Source organism: Budorcas taxicolor, chromosome 20 (genome assembly GCF_023091745.1).
Source record: "Budorcas taxicolor isolate Tak-1 chromosome 20, Takin1.1, whole genome shotgun sequence".
NCBI lineage: Eukaryota > Metazoa > Chordata > Mammalia > Artiodactyla > Bovidae > Budorcas > Budorcas taxicolor.
The window spans coordinates 41,396,627-41,418,888 of record NC_068929.1 but is presented as its reverse complement, the minus strand read 5'-3'; the positions used below and the strand labels follow the sequence as shown (position 1 = coordinate 41,418,888).

Sequence of the window (22,262 nt, the reverse complement as noted above, 5' to 3'; positions counted from 1 at the left end):
TTTGCCACATATTATTTATATTTTCAACAAGAACCAAAAAAAAAAAAGACCAAATATAAATAGTAGTTTACATCCAGGTTTAATACCATAATACAACTTAAGATTCCACATTACAGTAAAACTAACAGCAAATTTGCCACTGATTGATATCCCTGCAAAATTATCTAATGGTGTAGTGATATTTGCATTTTAACATCTATATTACTTAAGTACTAACTTTGGGCAAGTCACTTTACCATCAACTTCTTTATCTCTAAAAAGGCCATGAGACCACCAATCTCAAAAGGTTATTCTGAGGAATCAAACTATTTATTTGAAAGTTTTTTGAACCATAAACCCCTTAGAAATATCTTTTAAGATAATCTCTTACTAAAACAGAACTCATAGCTTTATCTAATCTAACTTCAAGGAGTTAACAGCTTTCATGAAAGACAGAATTTAAAAAAAAAAACTGCAAATTACAAACTGTTAACTGCCTATAGGCTGATAAATGAAGATGAGAAGCTATGGCACCTAACATGTGGAAAGGTGTCCAGAAAGTTCAATCAGCCTCATTTATGTGATGCTTCAATCTTGAAGGAAAGGCTGACAGATTGCCTGGCAAAACAAACCCTTAATAATAACTATAAATTAACATAAATGTGAAGAGCCACGTAAAAGGCTTTTACAAAGCTGTAACTAGTCAATTTATCTGAGATAAATTTATCTAAGAAACTTAGGCAGGGACTAGATTTTTAAAATTTTTATATTTACTGCAATACTCTTATACAGTGCTAAGATTATAAAAGTTGAAAGTGAAAGTGTAAGTCGCTCAGTCCCATCTGACTCTTTGCGACCCCAAGGACTTCTCCAGGCCAGAACACTGGAGTGGGTAGCCTTTCCCTTCTCCAGGGGATCTTCCCAACTCAGGGACTGAACCCAGGTCTCCAGCCTTGCAGGCTGATTCTTTATTAGCTAAGTCACAAGGAAGGCCCTTATATAAAAGTTATCAACAGTCATTTATTTGATAGAATACCTACTGAGGTCACCTGCAGGTCTAAAACACTCAAGAGAGAAACATCTAGGCCTGGCCTGGAGGATTCAATTTCAGTGTGGCTCACTCACTAGTGCTAACTGCTGGCAAGGTCCTCAAGGTCCTAAAGTCTCTCTCCACGTGAGTCTCCCCACAGGGCGGCCTTGGTATCCTCATATCATGGTGGCTGACTTGCTCAAGAATGAGCAACCCAAGAGACCAACACAGAAGCTATAGTACCATTTATGACCTAGCCTTGGAATGCACACACTGTTGTATCATATTCTGTTGGTCCCACGGGCCAGCCCTGCTTAATGTGGGAAGGGAACCACATAAAGGTGTAAATAACAAGAGGCTACATTAAAGGTCAGCTATCACATGCTCTCTACCCCATTCTGATTATTAAGCATTTAAATGTCGTAATTATATACAGGCGTCAGCAGAGAGAGTACAGAATACCAAAGAGAAAACTGAAATTGTCTATTTAATTTGGCTGAGTCTACCAATGAGCCATCTTAGAGAAGCAGATCCTCCAGCCCAAGCTTTGGATGCCTGCAGTCCCAGCTGACATCTGCCTATAACCTCATTAGAGACCCCAAGGTAAAACCATCCAGCCAAACCCTTCCTGGATTCCTGACACACAGAAACCATGGGAGAAAATAAATTATTATTACTATTGTTTTAAGCCTCCAGTTTGCAGATGATTTGTTATGCTGCGTTTGATAACTACTACAGAGAAGAACAAACTTAACTGAACATTAACTTCTGGCTTATTTAAGGATTGTGAGACACCTCACACTTTTAACAAATATAAGTCAGGCAACCTGAATTATAGAACAAGCTAGAGGCCTTATACATTTCTGCCTGGGGGCAAAAAGAAAAAACCAAAGACTTCTAGAATATATTATTCCAGCTAGAAATTAGAGAAACAACACCTTCTGCTTATCAGTTTCAAAATCTTCACAAGCTAATGAATATTAAGCCAGTTTTTAAAGGAGAATGTATTTCAACAAACTGTATAAAATATGATCACTAAACAACCTATCATTACAAAGTTTTTCTAAAATACATGTGTACAATCACTAAAGGCAATTTAAAAATAATTACTGAAGCAATAATCTCAGTTACTTGTGCTCAGGAGATATTTGCTCAGCTAGGTCAGGGTCCTAGCCCTGCTCCCTAAAATCATTTAACTAATCATTCATTTTTCAAGTGTTTATTGCCTACTGACTACGTATAATAATAGTATGCTAGAGAAATTTAGTCCTATACTCAAAGAATTTGTAGTCTGATGGAAGAGACAAACAAGCAGAAAATAATAAGGAGAGAGAAGTGCTCTCTGTAGAGGGAATCATAGTCAGAGCCCAGGACAGGAACCAGTCTTGAATTAAAAAGAACTACACAATTGAGTTAGTGGTCTAAGGGCACTCCAGGCGAAAGCACAAATAAAGGCATGAAAAGGACCTCTGGGGAACTCTTTCCCTTACTCTTTCCAGCCCTGCTATCTTGCTATCAACAAAGCTCACCACCAAAGCAAAAGCTCCCACAAGTGAGCCTCCAATCAAGATGTTAGGATGCTCATCCATTACACTGTGCTTAAGCACAGCTTCGGGTTGGGGCGGCAGGGTGGGGGGCGAGGGGGGATTACTGAATGAAGGTATAAACTTCCATTTATGAGATAAGAAAGTACTCGAGAAGCAATGTGCCACATGCTGGCAAAAGTTAACACTGGCGTATGGTATATTTGAAAGTTATTAATGAGAGCAGATCTTAGGCGCTCTCATCACTAGAAAACAAACTCCACCCCCCACCTTATTTTTTTTTTAGCTCTATCAGATAACAGATGTTAAAAACTTATTGCGGTAATGATTTCACACAACACAGGTTACATCAAGTCATTATGTTGTACATCCTACACTTATACGGTGCTGTATGTCCATTATATCTCAATAAAACTGGGCAAAAATACAATTAAAAAACCCCAAAGAATAGACTTCAGGAAGGATCCTAGACTGTTCCTAGAGAGGCATCAGTCCTTTTTTTAAGCTGAAGAATGTGCCTGTGGGTAAATAAAGATAGGTGAAACTAGAAAAGCTGATAAGCAACAGGTGGTGAATCATCATATACATTATGCTAAGGAATTTGCAAGGCATCCTGAAGATCAAAAGGAAACCCTGAAAGACTTTAACTAAAGAGTGGATACAATCAAATTTGCACTTTAGAAAAAATACTAAGGCAAAGTATGAAGGATGAGTTGGAAAGAGCAAGAATGGAGATTATTGCAGTAATTTAACTCACACACTACAAAGGCCTCAGCTATGATTAGTAACAGTGAGGAGGGCAAGAGAAGGACTCAAAGGTAGGATTCCTAAAACTTCACACTAAATACCCGACTCTGAAGGGAGGGGGTGAGGATGAGTCGCCACAGCTTTAGCACCCATTACAATTCCATTCATCAAGTATGGCATCGGGGAAAGGAGACAAGTCCATTTGTAAATGCATTACTTTTAACTGCCACCAGATACATTCAAGTGGAAGCCAGTATGGCTACAACAGCATGAAGAAAGAGAAAATAACAGGACATAAGGATACAGAATAGTCAGAGGCCAGATAATGTAGAGTCTTGAATGTCACAATGAAGGTGATCAACCATCTCCATTTGCCCGAGACAGACAATTTTCCCAGGACGAAGGACTTCCGGTGCTAAAACTGAGAAATTTCCAAGCAAACCAGGATGAAAAGGAACTGGTCATCCTAGTCACTGAAAAATTAATTTTCTTCTGAGTTAGATGGAGAGCCACAGTAAGACTTTGGGCAGAGAAGTCTACCTAATATTACGAAACTTTTATAAAACAGTCACTGTGGCTGCAGTGGACAGAAGAGACTTAAATAAGACAAGAGTAGAAGCAAGATCACTGTTGGATATAAAGATTCTGGAGTCACCAGAATCTTAGTTAAAATGACAGATGTTAATCAGTTATTCTGGAGATAGTATAGAAAAGGAATAGAAAAGACGTATCTATGACTGGGCAGAAAGATATTGGTAGAAAATATTTTAAGAAATTTGTCAGGAAAGTGAATGAAGAGAGAATTAAGGAAAAAACAGAGGAGATCAACACACTGAAAATCAAAGGGCAGATTTATTAGAATTGAGGAAATAGGTCTGCTATTAAGGAAGGAGGCTATAGTCAGAGTGATTTGATAGATGGGGAAATTCTAGATGACTGCAAAGTCCAGATATGATCATGGTTGTGAGTGGCTAGAACAGAATAAGGTTATATGTCAGAGAAGCTGAGGAAAGGGGGAAAAAGTGCTAACAGGGTTTAATTTATTTATTAAGTCTATGAAGTCACACAGGAAATCAGTGGAGGCATACTTAGGGATGTAGATAAGAGCCTAAGTAAGGGTAGAAGCTGCAACATCATTAACTCATCCATCACCAGCAACACCAAAGGTCACCAGTACTCACCTCAGTCAAGGGCTCAGGTATATTCAGCTACAGACACTACTCCCAACCTACCTGGGAAATCAGATGTGAGAACCTGTCCATCCCGTATCATAATTTTCTACCACCAGTACCAGCGCAATGCATATATTATTTCTCATGCCTAAGCTAAAAAAAGAGAGCTAAGACTTTGAGAATAACTACAAAGAAGAGAAATCTGCTAAAGGTAGAGATCAATTCTACATGCCTAGATTTCATCACCAAAATGGTTCTGGTACATAGTTCTAACATTCATGATAGCCAGGAAGGGTGATGTTTCCACTCACACAGCATGCACCATGGCAGACACCCTGTAGCAAGAGGATAAAGAGCTTCCAAACTTTAAGATTTATCATAAATATATACTATGCAAAGCAAAGGATAAATGTTTGTATGTATAACAGGTAAAAAAATTCTTTTTCCTTACCGTTCTGGGTCGGTGTTTACACCAATAACTGGTTTAAGTCTGTCCAAGACTTTACTTGCTGCCAAAAGCATTGTGCCATCCCCTAAAGGACATAAAGCATTAAACACTAGCTCTGTAACAAGTCTGATCAACAACACTGTGAACATTAATTCTTTTAACAATCACACCCCACCCCATCCTGCTGGCTGCCACAGTCTCCTCCACTTCCTTTCTACCCACTATTCTTTGTATTATCTCTCCAACTCTAACCCAGAATTTCTCAACAGTGGCAAGAGTGACACTTTAGGCCAGGTAATTTTTCTGTTTTGGGGGTTGTCCTGAGCCTGTAGGGTGATGGGCAGTATCCCTGGCCTCTACCCATTAGATGCCGATAGTAGCCCCTAGGTGGGAGCCACTGTTCTAACCCTATCACTTCTTTTAACCATTCCTCTTTCCCTCTCTCATACCATCAGTCCAAATTCACAAATTATTTTAATGAGAATACATCCAAAGTGTCCAATTTTGCATTTTTCTCCCCACCAAAAAGAAAACCCATTAAGGTTTATAAAGAATGGTCACTAATGTAATAATACAGCTCAGAAAAAAAAACAAGCATAAGTATACTGGGACCAAAGAGGGATGGAATTTATCTAATCTCATTAAACTCTTAAACTCAACTATTTTTTAAAGACTGGCATAACTAAACCAAAATACAATTATAAACAATCCTTTGAATCATATTTAAAGTTAAAGGCACACCTTAAATATACACACAGAAATACACATGCACAAAACATTACAGTAACGTCATCCACTAAAAAATTAAAATGCTGTATAAAGCACACCTTTTAAAATCTGATTCTAAAAATCTAAAAATTTGTCTTACGGTAGGATTCTGAAAGCTTCATTACAGCTAGCTCACAGGATATTTGGAAATATGACTTTTAAAGGGCATTTCCATATTTCAACACCTTTACCTCCGCAAAACTATTACCTCCTGCAGCTATGACAGCATCTGCCCATCGAACAGTTTCCTCATCATATTCTCTCCTCTTTACAAGACGAACCTCAATTCCCTCATTCCTAAGATAAAAAAAGTAAAAGGTACATAAAATTTCCACTAACATAAAGGAGTATGTTTTTTGAGAGGCAGATTATTACAACGGAGCTGTAAAATACACAACTTTGTTTTACAAACAAATTTATGTTTAGCTTTGGAAGGTTAGCTTCATGTTCATTTAACCACAACAACCAATCAACTATAGGAAGCACATGAATAAACTATCCCAAGTCTCCAATGTGCTTTAAAAACATCTTTTAAAGCCCTTGATGAATAGCAATATTAATTAGAATTTCCTTTTATTTTCTCGACTCTTTCTGATGCTAAAATTCATTAATACAAAATGGTCCAAAAGACTAACACCTTGAGAGACAATTTTTTAAAATAAGAGTGAATAGCTATTATTTTAAATTCAACAAATATTGACTGCCAGATAAAAACAGTGACTAAAACATTTCCTAATTTGCATGTCCTCACATTGATTCTCTTGCATACACACTTATTCACTGACTCATTTAGCCTTTAATTAATGGATGTTTCTATAATAATAATTTTTAGACATTCAAAAACTATTATAATGAACACCTATGTAATCTACTATTCTGTTTAAGAAATAAAACATTATCCTACAGTTGAAGCCTGCTGTGTACAAAATTAACTGTTTAGAAAAGGCACTTCTTGGGCAGACCAAATAATAACTGACAATCTGAAATTTTCAGAGTACAATAAAAATTTCCTTAAAAATACTCTAATACCAACTCCATTAGCCACAATATAATTTTCTTAAAATGGTTCTATAATGGCCATCTCTCCTAAAAATCTAAGTATTAGCTGCTAGTAAAAATTTAAAAATTGAAAGTCCTCAATACGGAAGCCCACTTAACACCTGATCCCACAGACTTACCGTAAACTATCAAGAATGTGCTCTACATTTTTGGTGTGAATATGATGTCGCTCAAGCAATCCACTGTAGCTAGAGCCTTTCAGCGCGAGCTATATCAAAATAAAACAAATTTTGCCTTATTACATAATGTGCTTTACATATTGTATTTCTTTAAAAAGCCCTATATAAGACAGACTGGGTTGTTTTGGGGGGTTTTTTGAACGTACATTTTAATGGTTATCTGTGAAACCCACAAGTATAAACTTAATTAGAATGTCTGGTTCCAGAAAATCATAATGTGGTTTTAATACCAAATACAGCATTAAGTTTCCTGAATCAGTATTTCCTGAATCCTGAATGTAGTCAACAGGATTTCAAAAGTCCATGTTTTACAGCTTGAGTGTCTTTTTTTTTTCCTAAATGGACTTTTTAACATGCTGAATTTGGCTACTGAAGACCAAAGATGAACAATTATTTTAGAAAGCAGTCATCTAAAGGTCATCTAATGACCTCTGTTCTACTTGGACTTGCAGCTCTCTTGTATTCCAATTTCTGAACTCTATCTGAAATTTACACAGTCCAAACAAAGGGCTTGCTGGCTGCTTGAGAGTGGATAACCTCTAGATGTAAGGACATATAGTCTTCAATAATTGTTTTTGCTAGTTGTTTAGAATATTTTATAATGTCACTATCTTATCATTAATATTCTTTTAAAGTATATGTCTTCTAGAATCATCCACAAAGTAAAATGTTGAGGGAAGTTTCGAAACATTCATTTAATCATCAAGTAGGAAATATGTTCACTAGAGTGAATGCTAGAATCAAAAAGCATGTTATTTGGGAGGAACAACAAAATTTAAACTACTTATAGAAAAACTATTAAAGAAAAAGAAACAAAACAGAAGACCAGCAGAAAAGATCTTCTACAACTAAAGATATGAGGGAACCACAGCAAGACAGATAAGAGGTATGAGATGCAGTGCAGTCAAGGCCCACACCCCTGGGTGGACAACCCCCAAATGGGGAGAAGGAATAATTTACAACTGCAGAGCTGCTTCCCAAGGAGCAAGGGGCCAGAGCCCCACACTGACTCCCCAGCCCAGAGGCCCTGCACTGGGAAGACAAGTTCCCGAACATCTGGCTGTGAAGGCCAGTGGGACTTACTTTTAGGAGAACCAGGGCTGTGGGAAATAAAGAGCACACACAAATCTCCACACACTCCAGGACCTAGGGCAGAAGCAGCCATTTGAAAAAATCCTGGGTCAGACCCATCTGCTGATCTTGGATAGGTTCCTGAGGAGACAGGAGGCAACTAGAGCTCACCCTGATGACATGGGACACTGGTGATGGCCACTGTGGGATGCTTGTTCCACCATGAGGACACTGGCACTGGCCAACACCACTGTGGAATTCCCTCTCCAGCTTATTACTGCTGGGATGTAAACCCCAGGCCTGCCACCTAAAGACCCCGTGAGCCCATAGGTAACCCCGGACCTAGCCCTGTCCACCTGAGAACCCAAGACCCAGCCCACACTCCAACACGCTCACAGTAGGCCCAGGATCCCCAGTACCCGGCTCCACGTATCAGTGGACCTGTAACAGCCTGGGGGCCGGCTTCACTCACTGGGGAGTGGGGAGGCACCAGTCCAAGGTCCCCTGGGCCCTGGCCACCAGTGGGCTGACCCCAACTCCAGGACCTCCAGGGCCCTGCAACCAGAGACTCCAGGCCTGTCTCCACCCACCAGTGGGATGGTGCTAACCCAGGACCCAGTTCTCCCACCAGAGGGCAGGCACTAGCCTGGGGATCCTGTTGACCCACCAGTGGGCCAACAGCAGCTCTGGAGCAGCTTGTGCTCTCAACCAGCTGCCAGGATCTGGCCCCACCCACCATTAGGCTGACACCAGCTTTGCAACATCCCTGACCCCACAGCCAATCATGTCAAGAGCCAGCCCTGCCCATCAGCAGGCCAATACTAGATGTGGAACCCCTATGTGCAACCACCTATTCCAGCTCCACCCACGAGTGGGCCAGCACCAGGTCAAGGGACCCCAAGGCCACAGAGCCCACAGGCCTGTGACCCAACCCCACCCCACAGCAGCCAGCACACCAGGTGGGGACTGGCAACCAACCAGACGCCCCACAGTAGTCAGCTGGCACAGGAGGGCCCATGCAGCCCACATAAGAAGCATCCCTAGAGCATGTAAGTCTGGTGACCAGAAAAAGTGTGTTGCTGACATGCAAAGGACATCTAAAAAAGGCTGCTTCTCCAAGGCTGGAAAACACAACTAGCCTACCAAATATACAGAAACAAAAACAGCAAATCAGGAATAATGGAGCAGGAAGGAATACGTTCCAAATAAGTGAACAAGATAAACTCACAGACGAATTAACTGAAATGGAGACAGGAAATCTAAACCTGATAAAGAGTTCAAGGTAATCATCAAAGAACTCTGGAGAAGATTAAATGATAAGAGTGAGAAGTTAAAAGGTTTAAAAAAAAAAGACTTAGAAAATATAAGGGGCTTACCTGGTGGCTCAGACACTAAAGAATTTGCCTGCAATGCAGGAGACCCAGGTTCAATCCTTGGGTCTGGAAGATCCCCTGGAGAACGGAAAGGCTACTCACTCCAGTATTCTTGCCTGGAGAATTCCATGGACAGAGAAGCTTGACGGTCACGGGGTCGCGGAGAGTTGGACATGACTGAGCAACTAAAACTTTCACTTCAAAAATATAAAGATGACCAAACAGAGATGAAGAACAATAACTGAAATGAAAAATACACTAGAAGGACTCAACATTACATTAGATGATCTAAAGGGATGGATCAGTGAGATGAAAGATATAGTAGTGGAAATCACTGAATATGAACAGAAAAAGGAAAAAAAGAATAGAAAGAAATAAGGACAGTTTAAGAGACCTCTGGGACAACAGCTGCAAAATAAATGAGTCACAGTATGAAATGATTATGTGGTGATCATCCTGAAATGTTAGAAACACCAATCACCATGTTCTATAACAAGAACTAACATAGTGCTGTAGGTCAATTATACTTCAAAAACAAACTCACTCATAGAAAAAGAGATAAGATTTGTGGTTACTAGAAGGAACGGAGAGTTGGATGAAAGTAGTCAAAATGTACAAACTCCCAGTTTTAAGATAAATATTAGAGATGTACAACATGATAATTATAATTAACACTGCAGTATGTTACATATAAAAGCTGTTAAGAGTAAATCCTGAGAGATCTCATCACAAGAAAAAAATTTCTATTTCTTTAATTTTATATCTATATGAGATGACAGATGTTTACTAAACTTACTGTGATAATCATTTCATGACGTATAAATGTCAAATCATTATGCTGTACACCTTAAACTTACATGGTGCTGTGTAAAAATTACATCTCAAGAGTAGAATTTCTTCTTGTGAATTACTGTAATTCTTTAATAACTCATGCTTAATACATTTATTTAGGGAATACAAGTTCTTTCATTATTTTCATAAACAATGTAGCTGGTTGGCCTACTAAGTTGTATTAACAGACTAGCTAACTAGGCAACTAAGAGATAAGACATTTTTAAAAATCACTAATAAAAAGCATCAATTAGAAAGTCTTATATCACTATTCAACTTGCTCTTATATTAAAAAACAATTTTATTTAATACTCAAAGGATAGTAAGAATTTCTAGCTACCCGTTTGGAAAATAACAACACTTCAAAGATTTAAAAACATACTTCAATTGGACAAAAACAAGAACCCAGGAATTCTCTGTAAAACATCTTAAAATTAAGAAACTAAAGAAATTACTGAAATTTAGAATACATTCTCAACTCTGCAATGCTACACTTAATGTATCAGTATTAGTGACAAAGTTCTTAATGTTTTTTCTTTTTTCTCCATAAGCTTCTTAATTCTCATCAGCATTAACAAAAAGTTTTTTTTAAAGATTATCCACTAAAATGGAAAAACCGGTGTGAATCTAAAAGTTCTACAGCAGACACACTTAACATAACAGAACTGCCCCTATAAAATCTGCCAAAGCCAACAACACTTCTCCCCACGTGCTTTGAGGTTAAGACAAAACACAACACAACATGAAAGGGGGGAAGGGGGAAGGATTCTGAAAGGACAGAAATCAACCACACCCTAAGGCCAGAGGTGATAGTCATGCTATTTTCTAAATGGCTCAAACACTTCTATTAAAGTATCACAGACATCTTTACTTGACCAAAACTGAATTAAAATTTTTACTTGTTTTACTAGTCAGATGAGTGTTTACTATTTTGTACTCCAGTAAGTGAAGGAAATGTGTCTTTTCAAATTTAACGTGTAAGAAATGCACAAACTTGTGAGACAATGACAGCTGCTATGTAAACTCACTAGGCATAATTTAAGCACTCTTAGAATACACTTAACTAAATGGTACACCAAGCACCACTCAAAACTGCCTTAAAAGGATTAGTGGCACCTAACTAACAGCTAGAGAAAGTAAACTATTTATCCGAGCCAGATCAAGCCAGCCACAGGAAACTCTAACCATTTCTTCAGCTATATTTAGTATTTATCTTCAATTATTTCTATTCCATTTACTCTTTATCTCAGGCTCTCACCTTTATTTTCCTCATTGTTCTATCCCTGCTTCTGCATTCTCCTTAATTCTGTTACCTACTCCCTTATACAATGGGATGGCACCAGGTTCCATCTTCGGCATGCTTATCTGTTTCCATTTCACTTTCATTATCTCCCCACTCCAGGGACTTGATCTACCCAGTATACACCAGCACCTAAGAAGTTAACTGCTAGCTCAAGCCTGTTTCTTGAGTTACAGGCTCCAATTTTTAAATGTCTACCTTTATATCCACCCAGTAGGTCAAGTACTTCTCCCCAAAACCATCTAAATCTGATTATATATTCCTCCTAATTTGCTTTTCTGAATCCCATATAGTAGTTAATAATACTTCCATTTACCTAGTCAACAGAATAAAATCCCGGGTGTCAGCTTTAATTCTCCCTCCACAATGAATCTCCACAGCCAGCCAGTGGTAAAGTCCAGTAATTATACCTGTGAACTATTTCTCCAATCTGTCCTTTACATTCATGCTGCCACTGCTTGAGTTCTGGACAACATCAACTCTTATCTGGTCTCTTGTAATAGCTTGCCTCTTGAGATTCTAAAGGAGTTTCTTCCTTAAAAATCCTTCCCATTCCCCTCATCATCTAACCACTCCCACCAGAAGCCTGCTTTCATACTAGTCCCAGAATAGTAACATCTCAGAAAAACTAAGCCATCCCTCCACTCCTGCGGGGAAGAGAGCAGGGCTGAGCAAGGGTTGTGTTCTGCTGTTAAAAGACGTAAAACCACTACGAGCTAAAACCATGGCATCTAACAACTTTATAAGGCCCTCTTGAGTTTTCCTTGTGGCTCAGCTGGTGAAGAATCCGCCTGCAATGTGGGAGACCTGGGTTCCATCCCTGGGTTGGGAAGATCCCCTGGAGAAGGGAACAGCTACTCACTTCAGTATTCTGGCCTGGAGAATTCCATGGACATGGTCACAAAGAGTTGGACAAGGACTGAGCGACTTTCACTTAAAGCCGACTTATCTGTTTAGAGAAAAGGGAACCCTCTTACACTGTTGGTGGGAATGCAAACTAGTACAGCCACTATGGAGAACAGTGTGGAGATTCCTTAAAAAATTGCAAATAGAACTGCCTTATGACCCAGCAATCCCACTGCTGGGCATACACACCAAGGAAAGCAGAACTGAAAGAGACACATGTACCCCAATGTTCATCGCAGCACTGTTTATAATAGCCAGGACATGGAAACAACCTAGATGTCCATCAGCAGACAATGGATAAGAAAGCTGTGGTACATATACACAATGGAGTATTACTCAGCCATTAAAAAGAATACATTTGAATCAGTTCTAATGAGATGGATGAAACTGGAGCTGATTATACAGAGTGAAGCAAGCCAGAAAGAAAAACACCAATACAGTATACTAACACATATATATGGAATTTAGAAAGATGGTAATGATGACCCTGTATGCAAGACAGCAAAAGAGACACAGATGTGTAGAGCGGACTTTTGGACTCTGAGGGAGAGGGAGAGGGTGGGATGATTTGGGAGAATGGCATTGAAACATGTATAGTATCATGTAAGAAACGAAGTGCCAGTCTATGTTCGATGCAGGATACAGGATGCTTGGGGCTGGTGCATGGGGATGATCCAGAGAGATGATATGGGGTGGGAGGTGGGAGGGGGGTTCATGTTTGGGAACTCATGTACACCCGTGGCGGATTCATGTCATTTTGCCATTTTGTATGGCAAAACCAATACAGTATTGTAAAGTAAAATAAAGTAAAAATAAAAATTAAAAAAAAAAATAATAATACTCCCTCTTGAGCCATGATTTTCAAATTGCCCTTAGAATGGCTGCCACATTAATCTGGTGGTCACAATCAGAATTAATAGTCAAGAAAAAATAAACTATACTGCATGTGACAAGAGTACACTGCTTCATGTTATCTTCTGTACCAAATATGAGTACATCATGATATGAGATTTTTCTGATTGTGAATTAGTCACCAAGTTTGAGGTTTTATTACTGGCAAAAAGATGACCTTTCCCACTGCCTTGCTAGTACTGTTCCCTTTCCTTCACATATAAACTCTTCCTCATTCTTTAATATTTAAGTAGCTTAAAATTAAAAGATACAATTTTCACCCTCGTCACACTGGCAAAAATATTAAAGTCTACCAAGTGCTGATGAGAACATTGGAATCAGGGAGTCATTCGATGCTTATGGAAAAAATACTTGCATTTTTATTTGAAGCATTTTTTTAAATAGTGGAAAAACTGAAAATAACCTAATTATTCAAATAATGGAATACTATACAGCAGTTAAAATAAATTAACATGTGTCAACATACAATTTATAACCAATAGTGAATAAGAAAAGCAAATTTCTAAAAAAAGACACATTCTAAAGAATATATTACTGATGTAAATTTTTAAAGACAAAAAAAGGCTAAAACACAGTCAACTTACACTTTATCAGTTGAGAAGTTATTAATGTGCATCAATAAATACCTTTCTATATTCAAAGTTTATGTCATATAAATAAAAATATAGAAAAAGTGATCATAGTAAAAAAAAGTTATTTACAATTTCATGACTGGCTACAGGCTTCTCCAAGTAAGCCTAATATACAGGGCAGGTTGAAAACCAGGGCTCTAAAGCATACTGATCAATAATTCTGACAATGGAATTTTAGCTACTGTGATATTCAATCCTTTTACACCTTTATGAGTCTCTTATTTAACTGTAAATACTTGTATACTTATATATCATATGCCTCTATTTTCCAAGCTGTGTTCCCCAGAATTAAAAACATTTTCTGCCTCCACCCAAAATTTCATGGTCAAATAAAAGCATCGTCTGTTTAGGCTTACGGTTCTCAAACATATTTAACTGTGGAGCCTCTTTCAGGGAACTCACATCAGTAATCTCTACCTTAGTGAAGTGAAGTCACTTAGTCGTATCTGACTCTTTGTGACCCCACAGACTGCAGCCTGCCAGGCTCCTCTGTCCATGGGATCTTCCAGGCAACAGTATTGGAGTGGATTGCCATTTCCTTCTCCAGGGGATCTTCCCAACCCAGGGCTGAAACCCAGGTCTCCCGCATTGTAGACAGACGCTTTACAGTCTTGAGCCACCAGGGAAGTCCAATCTCTACCTTAGGTTTTCAGCAACTAACATCTCTCCTAAGCGTGACACTGGAAATAAGACTCTGGACTGGCAGCCTCAGGGTAAAAAGAACTAAAAAAGAAAAAAAAATTTTTTTTTAATTCAGAAACATTTCCCTACCTTTATTTAGTGGAGATGGAAAGGCAAAGAGGATGAGGAGTAAACTAAAGCTCTTGACCTCAACTCCAGAGGAAAAAATAACCACAGATCATATGCTAAAGAGGAAAACTCAAAAAGATATGTATTATGAAAACACAGTGAAGAATACCTAACACAACCTTGATGGCTGGAGATGGGCCCAGCAAGGTTATCAAGGATGGCTTCCTATGAGAGTAATGTGTAAGCTTCACCCTTTGGCAAGAACAGAACTAGGCTAAAGCAGTGGTCCCCAACCTTTTTGGCATCAGGGATATTTCACGGAAGACAATTTTTCCACAGATGAGGGCAAGGCGTGATGGTTTCAGAATGATGCAAGCACATTACATTTACTGAGTTCCTTGAGCAGGAGGCAGAGACCAGTCAGTAATGAGAGCGATAGGGAGGGCTGTAAATAACAGATCAAGCTTCTCTCCCTCGCCTGCTGCTCACCTCCCACTGTGAGGCCGCGTTTCTAACAGACCACAAGCCAGCAGAGATCCTTGGCCCGGGGGGTTGGGTGGGGTGGTGGGGTTAGGGACCCCTGGGCTAAAGGACGAAGGAGGATTCGAAGCAAAAGGGGCTACAAAGGTAAAGACAATGGTGGACACAAATCAAACTACCCTGAAATACCATTTTTCACCTACAGGTTAACAAAGACCCCAAAATGTGCTATACACTGGTACAGCCTCTAAGGGAAGCAAATCAGCAATACTTATTAAAATTTCAAATTTTTCTCACTTGGCAATTTCACTTTTAAGTATTTAGAGTTTGATTCATTAACACAAATTACTATTTGTGTTATTCATAACACAAATTACTACTATTCATTACATAGTATATTTTAAAAAACTAAGGCATTTGCATACAAAGTACTATGTACATACTAAAAGGAATAAGAGGCAGAATAACTTAAATAATGTTAGCACTGAGTAAAAGGGGATGGGATAAAGAAAAAGAACATTTCACTCTGTGGGTTTGTATGTATAGATTATTTCTGGAAGGAAACACAAGAAATTAACATTGGTTACTTTCAGGGACAAAAACTAAGTGTCCATTGACAAGAATAAGAGAGTTTTCACTGTATACTCTTCTGTATCTTTTACATTTTGAACCATTTTAACGTGCTGCTGATACATAGAGAAATTAATTAGATAAGCACAGCATCTAATGGAAATTAAAGCAGTTTGAAAGCAATGGAAAGTTAAGTTCTAGACAAGAACTGATTAGAAATGAAGCGTAAGAGATGGACCTGAGTCAATTCCTAGAAGACCTTGTTTTTAGCACACAAAGGATAATAAAGGTTCATCTACAATAACGCTTCTCAAAGTGTGATCTGGGGACCAACCGCAAACCTGGAGAGTTTGTTAAAAATGTGAATCCCTAAAGCATCAGCAGTTTTAAGGATATGATTCAGAGCCCAAAGTCTGGGAGTTCTCCACAAACTGAATCTTTACATCTGAGGGGAAGAAAGATAAGGTTCAGGTACCTTCATTCTAACAAATTCCCTGGGTGACTCTATAGGTTACAGGGAGCTTTTGAGGCATTCTAAGCAGAGGAGTAAAGTGGACAGATGTTCACTTTGGATAGACTACTCAGGTTCCTGTGTCTGGAAGATGTGAAAGGAGTGATGTTCCGTTAGAAGGCTCTGGCAGGACTCCAGATCATGTTCGTTCATTTGATAAATACTCATGGTGCATACGCTACACTCACTGTACGTGTGGCAGAAATGTTATCTGCCCAAGAACTAAAAGTTACACCACTGTTTTCAGAGTAAGGAGAACAAAATCCAAGGTGCTGCATCTCCCAAATCTGTGAAGGCGGCAGGAACTAGGAAGAACTTAAGCCAGTGACAGAGGGACTACTAAATGAAATAATGCTATCCCATTAGGACACTAATTTTAAAAGAAATTAAAACTGGAAACCATTAAAAGGAGTTGCTTCTGGGGTTGTATGACTTGGGGTGGAGCCAGAGAAAGGTGGAAACGGTTCATTTGTTATTTGGCATATATTAAAATATTCTGAAATAAAACATCCTCTTTGACCGAGAGGTGTGTTTATGATGGCAAAATCCTTTCCAATCAGTTTTGATTCATCCAAAGGTTTAGTTTGTGAGTGGCATCAACCCTGATAATATAAGCTCCGCATCCACTGACAGCTACATCACTTATGAGGCAAGTGTAATAAAATAGTTTAATTAGTCCTTGCAAAGTTTTGAGCCAGGAAAGGTAAACTCACTGACGAAAAATTTATTCACAAGAAAAGTCACTGATAGCTAGGGGGAAAGGAAGTGCAAGAATTGAAAATAAACCAAAGGAAAACCAATATGAATGAGCAATTAAAAGTCAAACTTTGACCCAGTCTGTTTATGCTTTATCAACTAAGAAATATTTCCTTTAATCGTCTATGTTTCTACAAGGTTACAGAACCATGAAGCTTCAGAGTATGAAATTATACTTGCACTCTATCCCTCGTCTTCCATTTTCATTTTAACAAGTACCCTAGTAGAGATCTATTTTGCCACAGAACAATCACCACCACCACCACAAAAGAGAACCATCTCCCCTAAAACTTCAGGTTACCAAGACACCATAGACACAGCCAGCCACAGTGCCAGAACACTCAAGGAAGCACTTGGTGACTGTCTTTTATACCCAATTCACATGATTCATATCCCTCAGTATTTTTTGCCCCAACAAAACAGCAAACAATATTAACCATATCATTCCTATCACAGAATCCCATTTTAAAACAATTTCACACAGTCCAGTGTTGTTTGGCCTGTCCCTGAACTCTGGTACGGGCTCCACCTAATACTATTCCATTCCAAATTTGTTGTTGTTTAGTCGCTAAGACCTGTCCCAATTCTTTGTGACCCCAGGGACTGTAGCCTGCCAGGTTCCTCTGTCCATAAGATCTCCCAGGCAAGGATACTTGAGCAGGTTGCCATTTCCTTCTCCAGGGCATCTTCTCAACCCAGGGTTCGAGTCCATGTCTCTTGCTTGGCAGCTAGATTCTTTACCACTCAGTCACCCAGGGAAGCCCTTCATTCTGAATACTGGCCTTAACATAAATACCTCAAATCAGTTACAGACAAATCCAATAAAATTTAGTTGAAATGATACCAACAGTAGCTATTTCAAAACTCTGTTCCACAGTCCAGAAGTGTTACTTCAAAAGTTTTCTTATTCCAAACAGCATACTCAAGCAATAGGCAAATATTTACCCATTACAGATTTCTCTTCAGATACTCAGAGTAGGTATACCAGGTAGTTCAGTTTTGAAAGACTTGATTTGTCTTACATTTAAAAAGTTTTGATAAGTGGTAATCTTGTTTAGAGACCCAAGAATTAATCTAATTCAGATGTCACTCATATCATGAGGCCTTATACAAGTTATTCAGAGTTTTAAAGTATCAGAAAGGGCCTTGGAGGCTCTCTAGTCCAATCCTAGTATTTCACACAATGAACTAGATAGATGCACCCTGAAAACTGGCAGCACCACACCAAAAGTACCACTGTCACCAAGGAGCCCCAGAGAAGTTAAAAAGCAGCAGAGGAATTTGACCACACAGGACTTGGGCCTGGCTCCAAGCTCCTGACCCTCAGTCCCACACTCTGATCATGCAAACCCAAGTATACTGTTTTTAACTGTTGTGGGAGGCTTCCATAAAATTGTTATGAAGAACATATTTATGCGTATACAGCACTTGACAGCTTCTAAAAAGTATAACAGATCTGCAGAATTAGAAGCAGGACCCAAAGAGCACCACCTCTTTCCCAAATCAGAAACAATTGCTGCTCACCTTTTTATTTCCTGTCTCACTCTCAGCTTCACCCCTTTAACACAAACTCAACTACTCCAACCTCCTGCTCAAACTGTTTGACTTACTCTTTAAACGATGCAAATGTTTTCTATAAACTGCTACCATCAAACACTTTAGGAAAAGGAGAGAAATGAGCACCTAGCATTGCTATCAGATGAATACAGAGGCCCTCCTCAGTTAACTCATTAAACAATGAAGCTAAATGTTGAAAATAGTCAGTACTTCTGGCTGGGGCTACAGTCCATGGGGTGGCAAGGAGTCCACAGGCCTGAGCAACTAACACTTTCACTTTCTGGAGCAGGTTGCCATTTCCTTCTCCAGGGGATCTTCTCCCCCCAGGGAATCAACTTGGGTCTCTGGCATTGCAGGAGGATTCTATACCAGCTGAGCCACCAGGGAAGCCCTTCATTTTGATAACTTTACAAAATATTACCAAAAAATTGCTGATGATTGCCAACCACAAGTTCAGGACCAGAGTGTCTACTCTGGTACAGAATGCTACAGGATTACGGTTATAGGCAATTAATTCCAAAGTCTTTTGGGGTGGTGTCAACAATTAAGAGATTTTCAATGGAGATTTTTCCAGATACACTATTCATCATAGAAAACATCATTCTCCTTTTCCTAAAGTGGGGGTGGGCATGAGATCAGATGCTTCAAAAATAAGAGTGAAAGTAGGTAATATTCACCACCTTAGTGAAGTCGCTTAGTCGTGTCCGACCCCATGGACTATAGCCCACCAGGCTCCTCCGTCCATGGGATTATCCAGGCAAGAATACTGGAGTGGGTTGCCATTTCCTTCTCCAGCGGATCTTCCGGACCCAGGGGTCGAACCCAGGTCTCCCGCATTGCAGGCAAATGCTTTAACCTCTGAGCCACCAAGGAAGCTCCCATTCACCACCTTAGGTGTATTTATATACTTTGCAAAGATATTAAGCACCTATACCAAACATAGTCTGTTATGGAGGCATTACTACATTATAGACATTTACCTGCCTTCGTTTGGACCTTTCTATTTAATAACATACATTCAAAGTCAAATTTCTCCCTTGCTCTTCCTAGCACCGGAGACACGTGAGCTTTTAAAGCAAACTCCTAGAACCTTGTCTGAGGACCACGTTCCAGCACGGAAAAGGCTCAAGCCGACTGGCTCTCAGGAGTGACCCAGGCCTGGCAGTCGTGCCCCGTAAAAGGGGGTGTGTCCGCGGTACCAGAGCCCTCTTTTCCGCTGCCCGGGGAGAGATTCCCAGAGCATCCAAGCTTCAGACCTACCTCACTCCGGGTTGTTTAAAGGGGGTGTGGGTGGCGAGGGCGCAAATGAATCCCCAAACCTCGCCCACAGGGGGAGTCCTTCTCCCACCCAAGGTTCCTACAGACGCCCCGGCTTGGGGGCGGGGGTCTTCGCACCAACAGTGAACCTGCCCCCCGCTCTCTCTCTCTAAACACACACACACGCTCGCGCGCGCACGCAGGAGAGGGGAGCCTACAAGCGAAGCCGGAGGGAGTGGAGGGTAGCGTGTAGGGCAGGCCTGGCATCTAGGATGCCCCGGGAAGAAGGGTTGTCCCGAGAGGTCTCGCCCGAGGGGGCGCGGCCGGCCCCCCAAAGTCGCGGCCCGGGGCCCGGCCGAGACACAAGAGCGGGGGCCGCCGGGACCCACCAGCTGCTTCAGGTCCTCCTCCGAGAGCTCCGCGTAACGGTATCGCTGCTGCTCGAACTCGTACCGGGTGGTTTTGGCCACCACCACCACCCGGGACGGGCGGAAGCCGCCGTCGGGGCGGCTACCACAGCCCGCCAGCTCGCGCGGCTGCCCCTGCCCCAGGTGCCGCCGGCCGCCGCCTTCACCACCAAGCCACGGCCGCGCGGCGGGGCCTCCCGCGCCCGGCCCCCTGAGCGCCGCTGCCCGGCCCCCAGCCACGCGACAACAGCTGCCCAGCAGGAAGCCTCGGTAACAAGTCATCGTCGGCCCGGCAGCGGCTGCAGGCCTCGGCTCCCCGCCGGCAGCACTGCGTGCCGTCCGCGCCTCCCCTGCCTCCGGGTTCCCGCCAGACTGGCAGAGGTTAAGTGCACAGTAGTGCGTGGCCCGCGCCGCGCAGGGGACGTGCCCAGACGTTGACGGGGGCGGGGAAAGCCGGGCGATTGGGAGTCCGGAGAGCCCACGAACAAGGTGGGCGGGGGAAAGCGGCAGGCCTCCCAGTGGTGAGGCTGTGTTTGTTTGGGTATCCTTCACCATCCACGCCTGCGCAGTGGCCACTTCCCCGCCCGGGGACCGACCTCCAGCTCCACCCCTTTCCCCCGCGTCTGCACCCGCCCCCCACCAGGCCAACTCTGTGAGGCAATCAGAACCCTCAGCGGTTTTGGAGGCCGAGCAGCTTCGGGGATTGGCTGCGGCCGGGGGAAGGGCTGGAATTCTATTTGGTGTAGGAGCTGCACCCTGCTGGAACTGATCTGAGGTGGCGCTGGGCTTGCGAATGCGGTTTTAAGCGCCTGGCGGGAAAGCATGTGCAGCCGCAACTCCTTACTCTGGATTCTGTTTCGTTATTGCAGATAGACCCTTTGTTCCTTCCTGCAGTGTTGCGTAGCTAATTTAGTGTCCGGCTCCGGGCTAGGGTTTGAAGAGACCGACTCAGGAATCGCTCCCCTTATTTGCGGGGCCTACTGCAGAATGAAAACGCAGAGTCCCTTGTTCAGAAATTGTGAAGAATTGCAAGGGAGAAAGAGAGCAGTAAGCCGAGTACTAGGCTCGGCTAAGCATGGGACCCTGTGGGGCTGCGCAGGTGGCAGCTACTGCTGCTACTAAGTCGCTTCAGTCGTGTCCGACTCTGTGCGACCCCATAGACGGCAGCCCACCAGGCTTCCCCGTCCCTGGGATTCTCCAGGCAAGAACACTGGAGTGGGTTGCCATTTTCTTCTCCAGTGCATGAAGGTGAAAAGAAAAAGTGAAGTCGCTCAGTCGTGTCTGACTCTTAGCGACCCCATGGACTATAGCCTACCAGGCTCCTCTGTCCGTGGGATTTTCCAGGCAAGAGTACTGGAGTGGGATGTCATTGCCTTCTCCTCTCCAACTGCTAACCAACAAAAAAAACTATAACCTCTTCCTACCCTCCCCCCGCCGCGCTGGGGGCGGGGGCGGGGTTAGCCTTTGAGAAAAAGGTTGATGGATAGACGAGTCTGGCCAAGTGGAACATTTCTAGATGGGGAGATACGGTTTTAAAAGTAGATAGGGAAAGAGTGAAGGGTTAAGAATGTTAATAATTTGGATCTTACTCTGTAACCAGTGAAGGGAAAGTCGCTCAGTCATGTCCGACTCTTTGAAGACCCCATGGAATAGTCCATGGAATTCTCCAGGTCAGAATATTGGAGTGGGTAGTTCCCTTCTCCAGGGTATCTTCCCAACCCAGAGATGGAACCCAGGTCTCCCGCATTGCGGCGGATTCTTTACCAGCTGAGGCACCAGGAAAGCCTAGTAGGCAGTAGTTGACCTCTTGGAGGCTTTTAACTGAAAAGAAGTGAGTCCTGAGAGCAATGTTTGATGATTACTGATCTGGCTTTGGAATGTGGAACAAACTAAGAGGCAAGAGAAGGAAGGGCGACTTGGGCACTGTTGGCATAGTTACACTTAGATCCGAGTTATAGAGTAAAAGCAATGAAAATGTAAGAAAATGCCTCTATTACAAGAGGGGAATCAAGTGGCAGTGCAG

The 22,262-nt window shown here is 41.6% G+C and overlaps 1 protein-coding gene across 2 annotated transcripts in view; it reads right to left on the bottom strand.

Moving 5' to 3' along the window:
- The window catches only part of NADK2 (NAD kinase 2, mitochondrial), a 44,958-nt gene extending 24,437 nt beyond the window's left edge, over positions 1–20,521 (bottom strand). For both annotated transcript variants that reach the window (XM_052659130.1, XM_052659131.1), the window contains exons 1-4: positions 20,222–20,521; positions 6,867–6,955; positions 5,897–5,985; positions 4,924–5,005 (exon numbers count right to left, since the gene is read on the bottom strand). In XM_052659130.1, the coding sequence (XP_052515090.1) occupies positions 4,924–5,005; positions 5,897–5,985; positions 6,867–6,955; positions 20,222–20,521 (560 nt within the window). The remainder of the gene's footprint in view (positions 1–4,923; positions 5,006–5,896; positions 5,986–6,866; positions 6,956–20,221) is intronic.
- Positions 20,522–22,262: the final 1,741 nt, after the last annotated feature.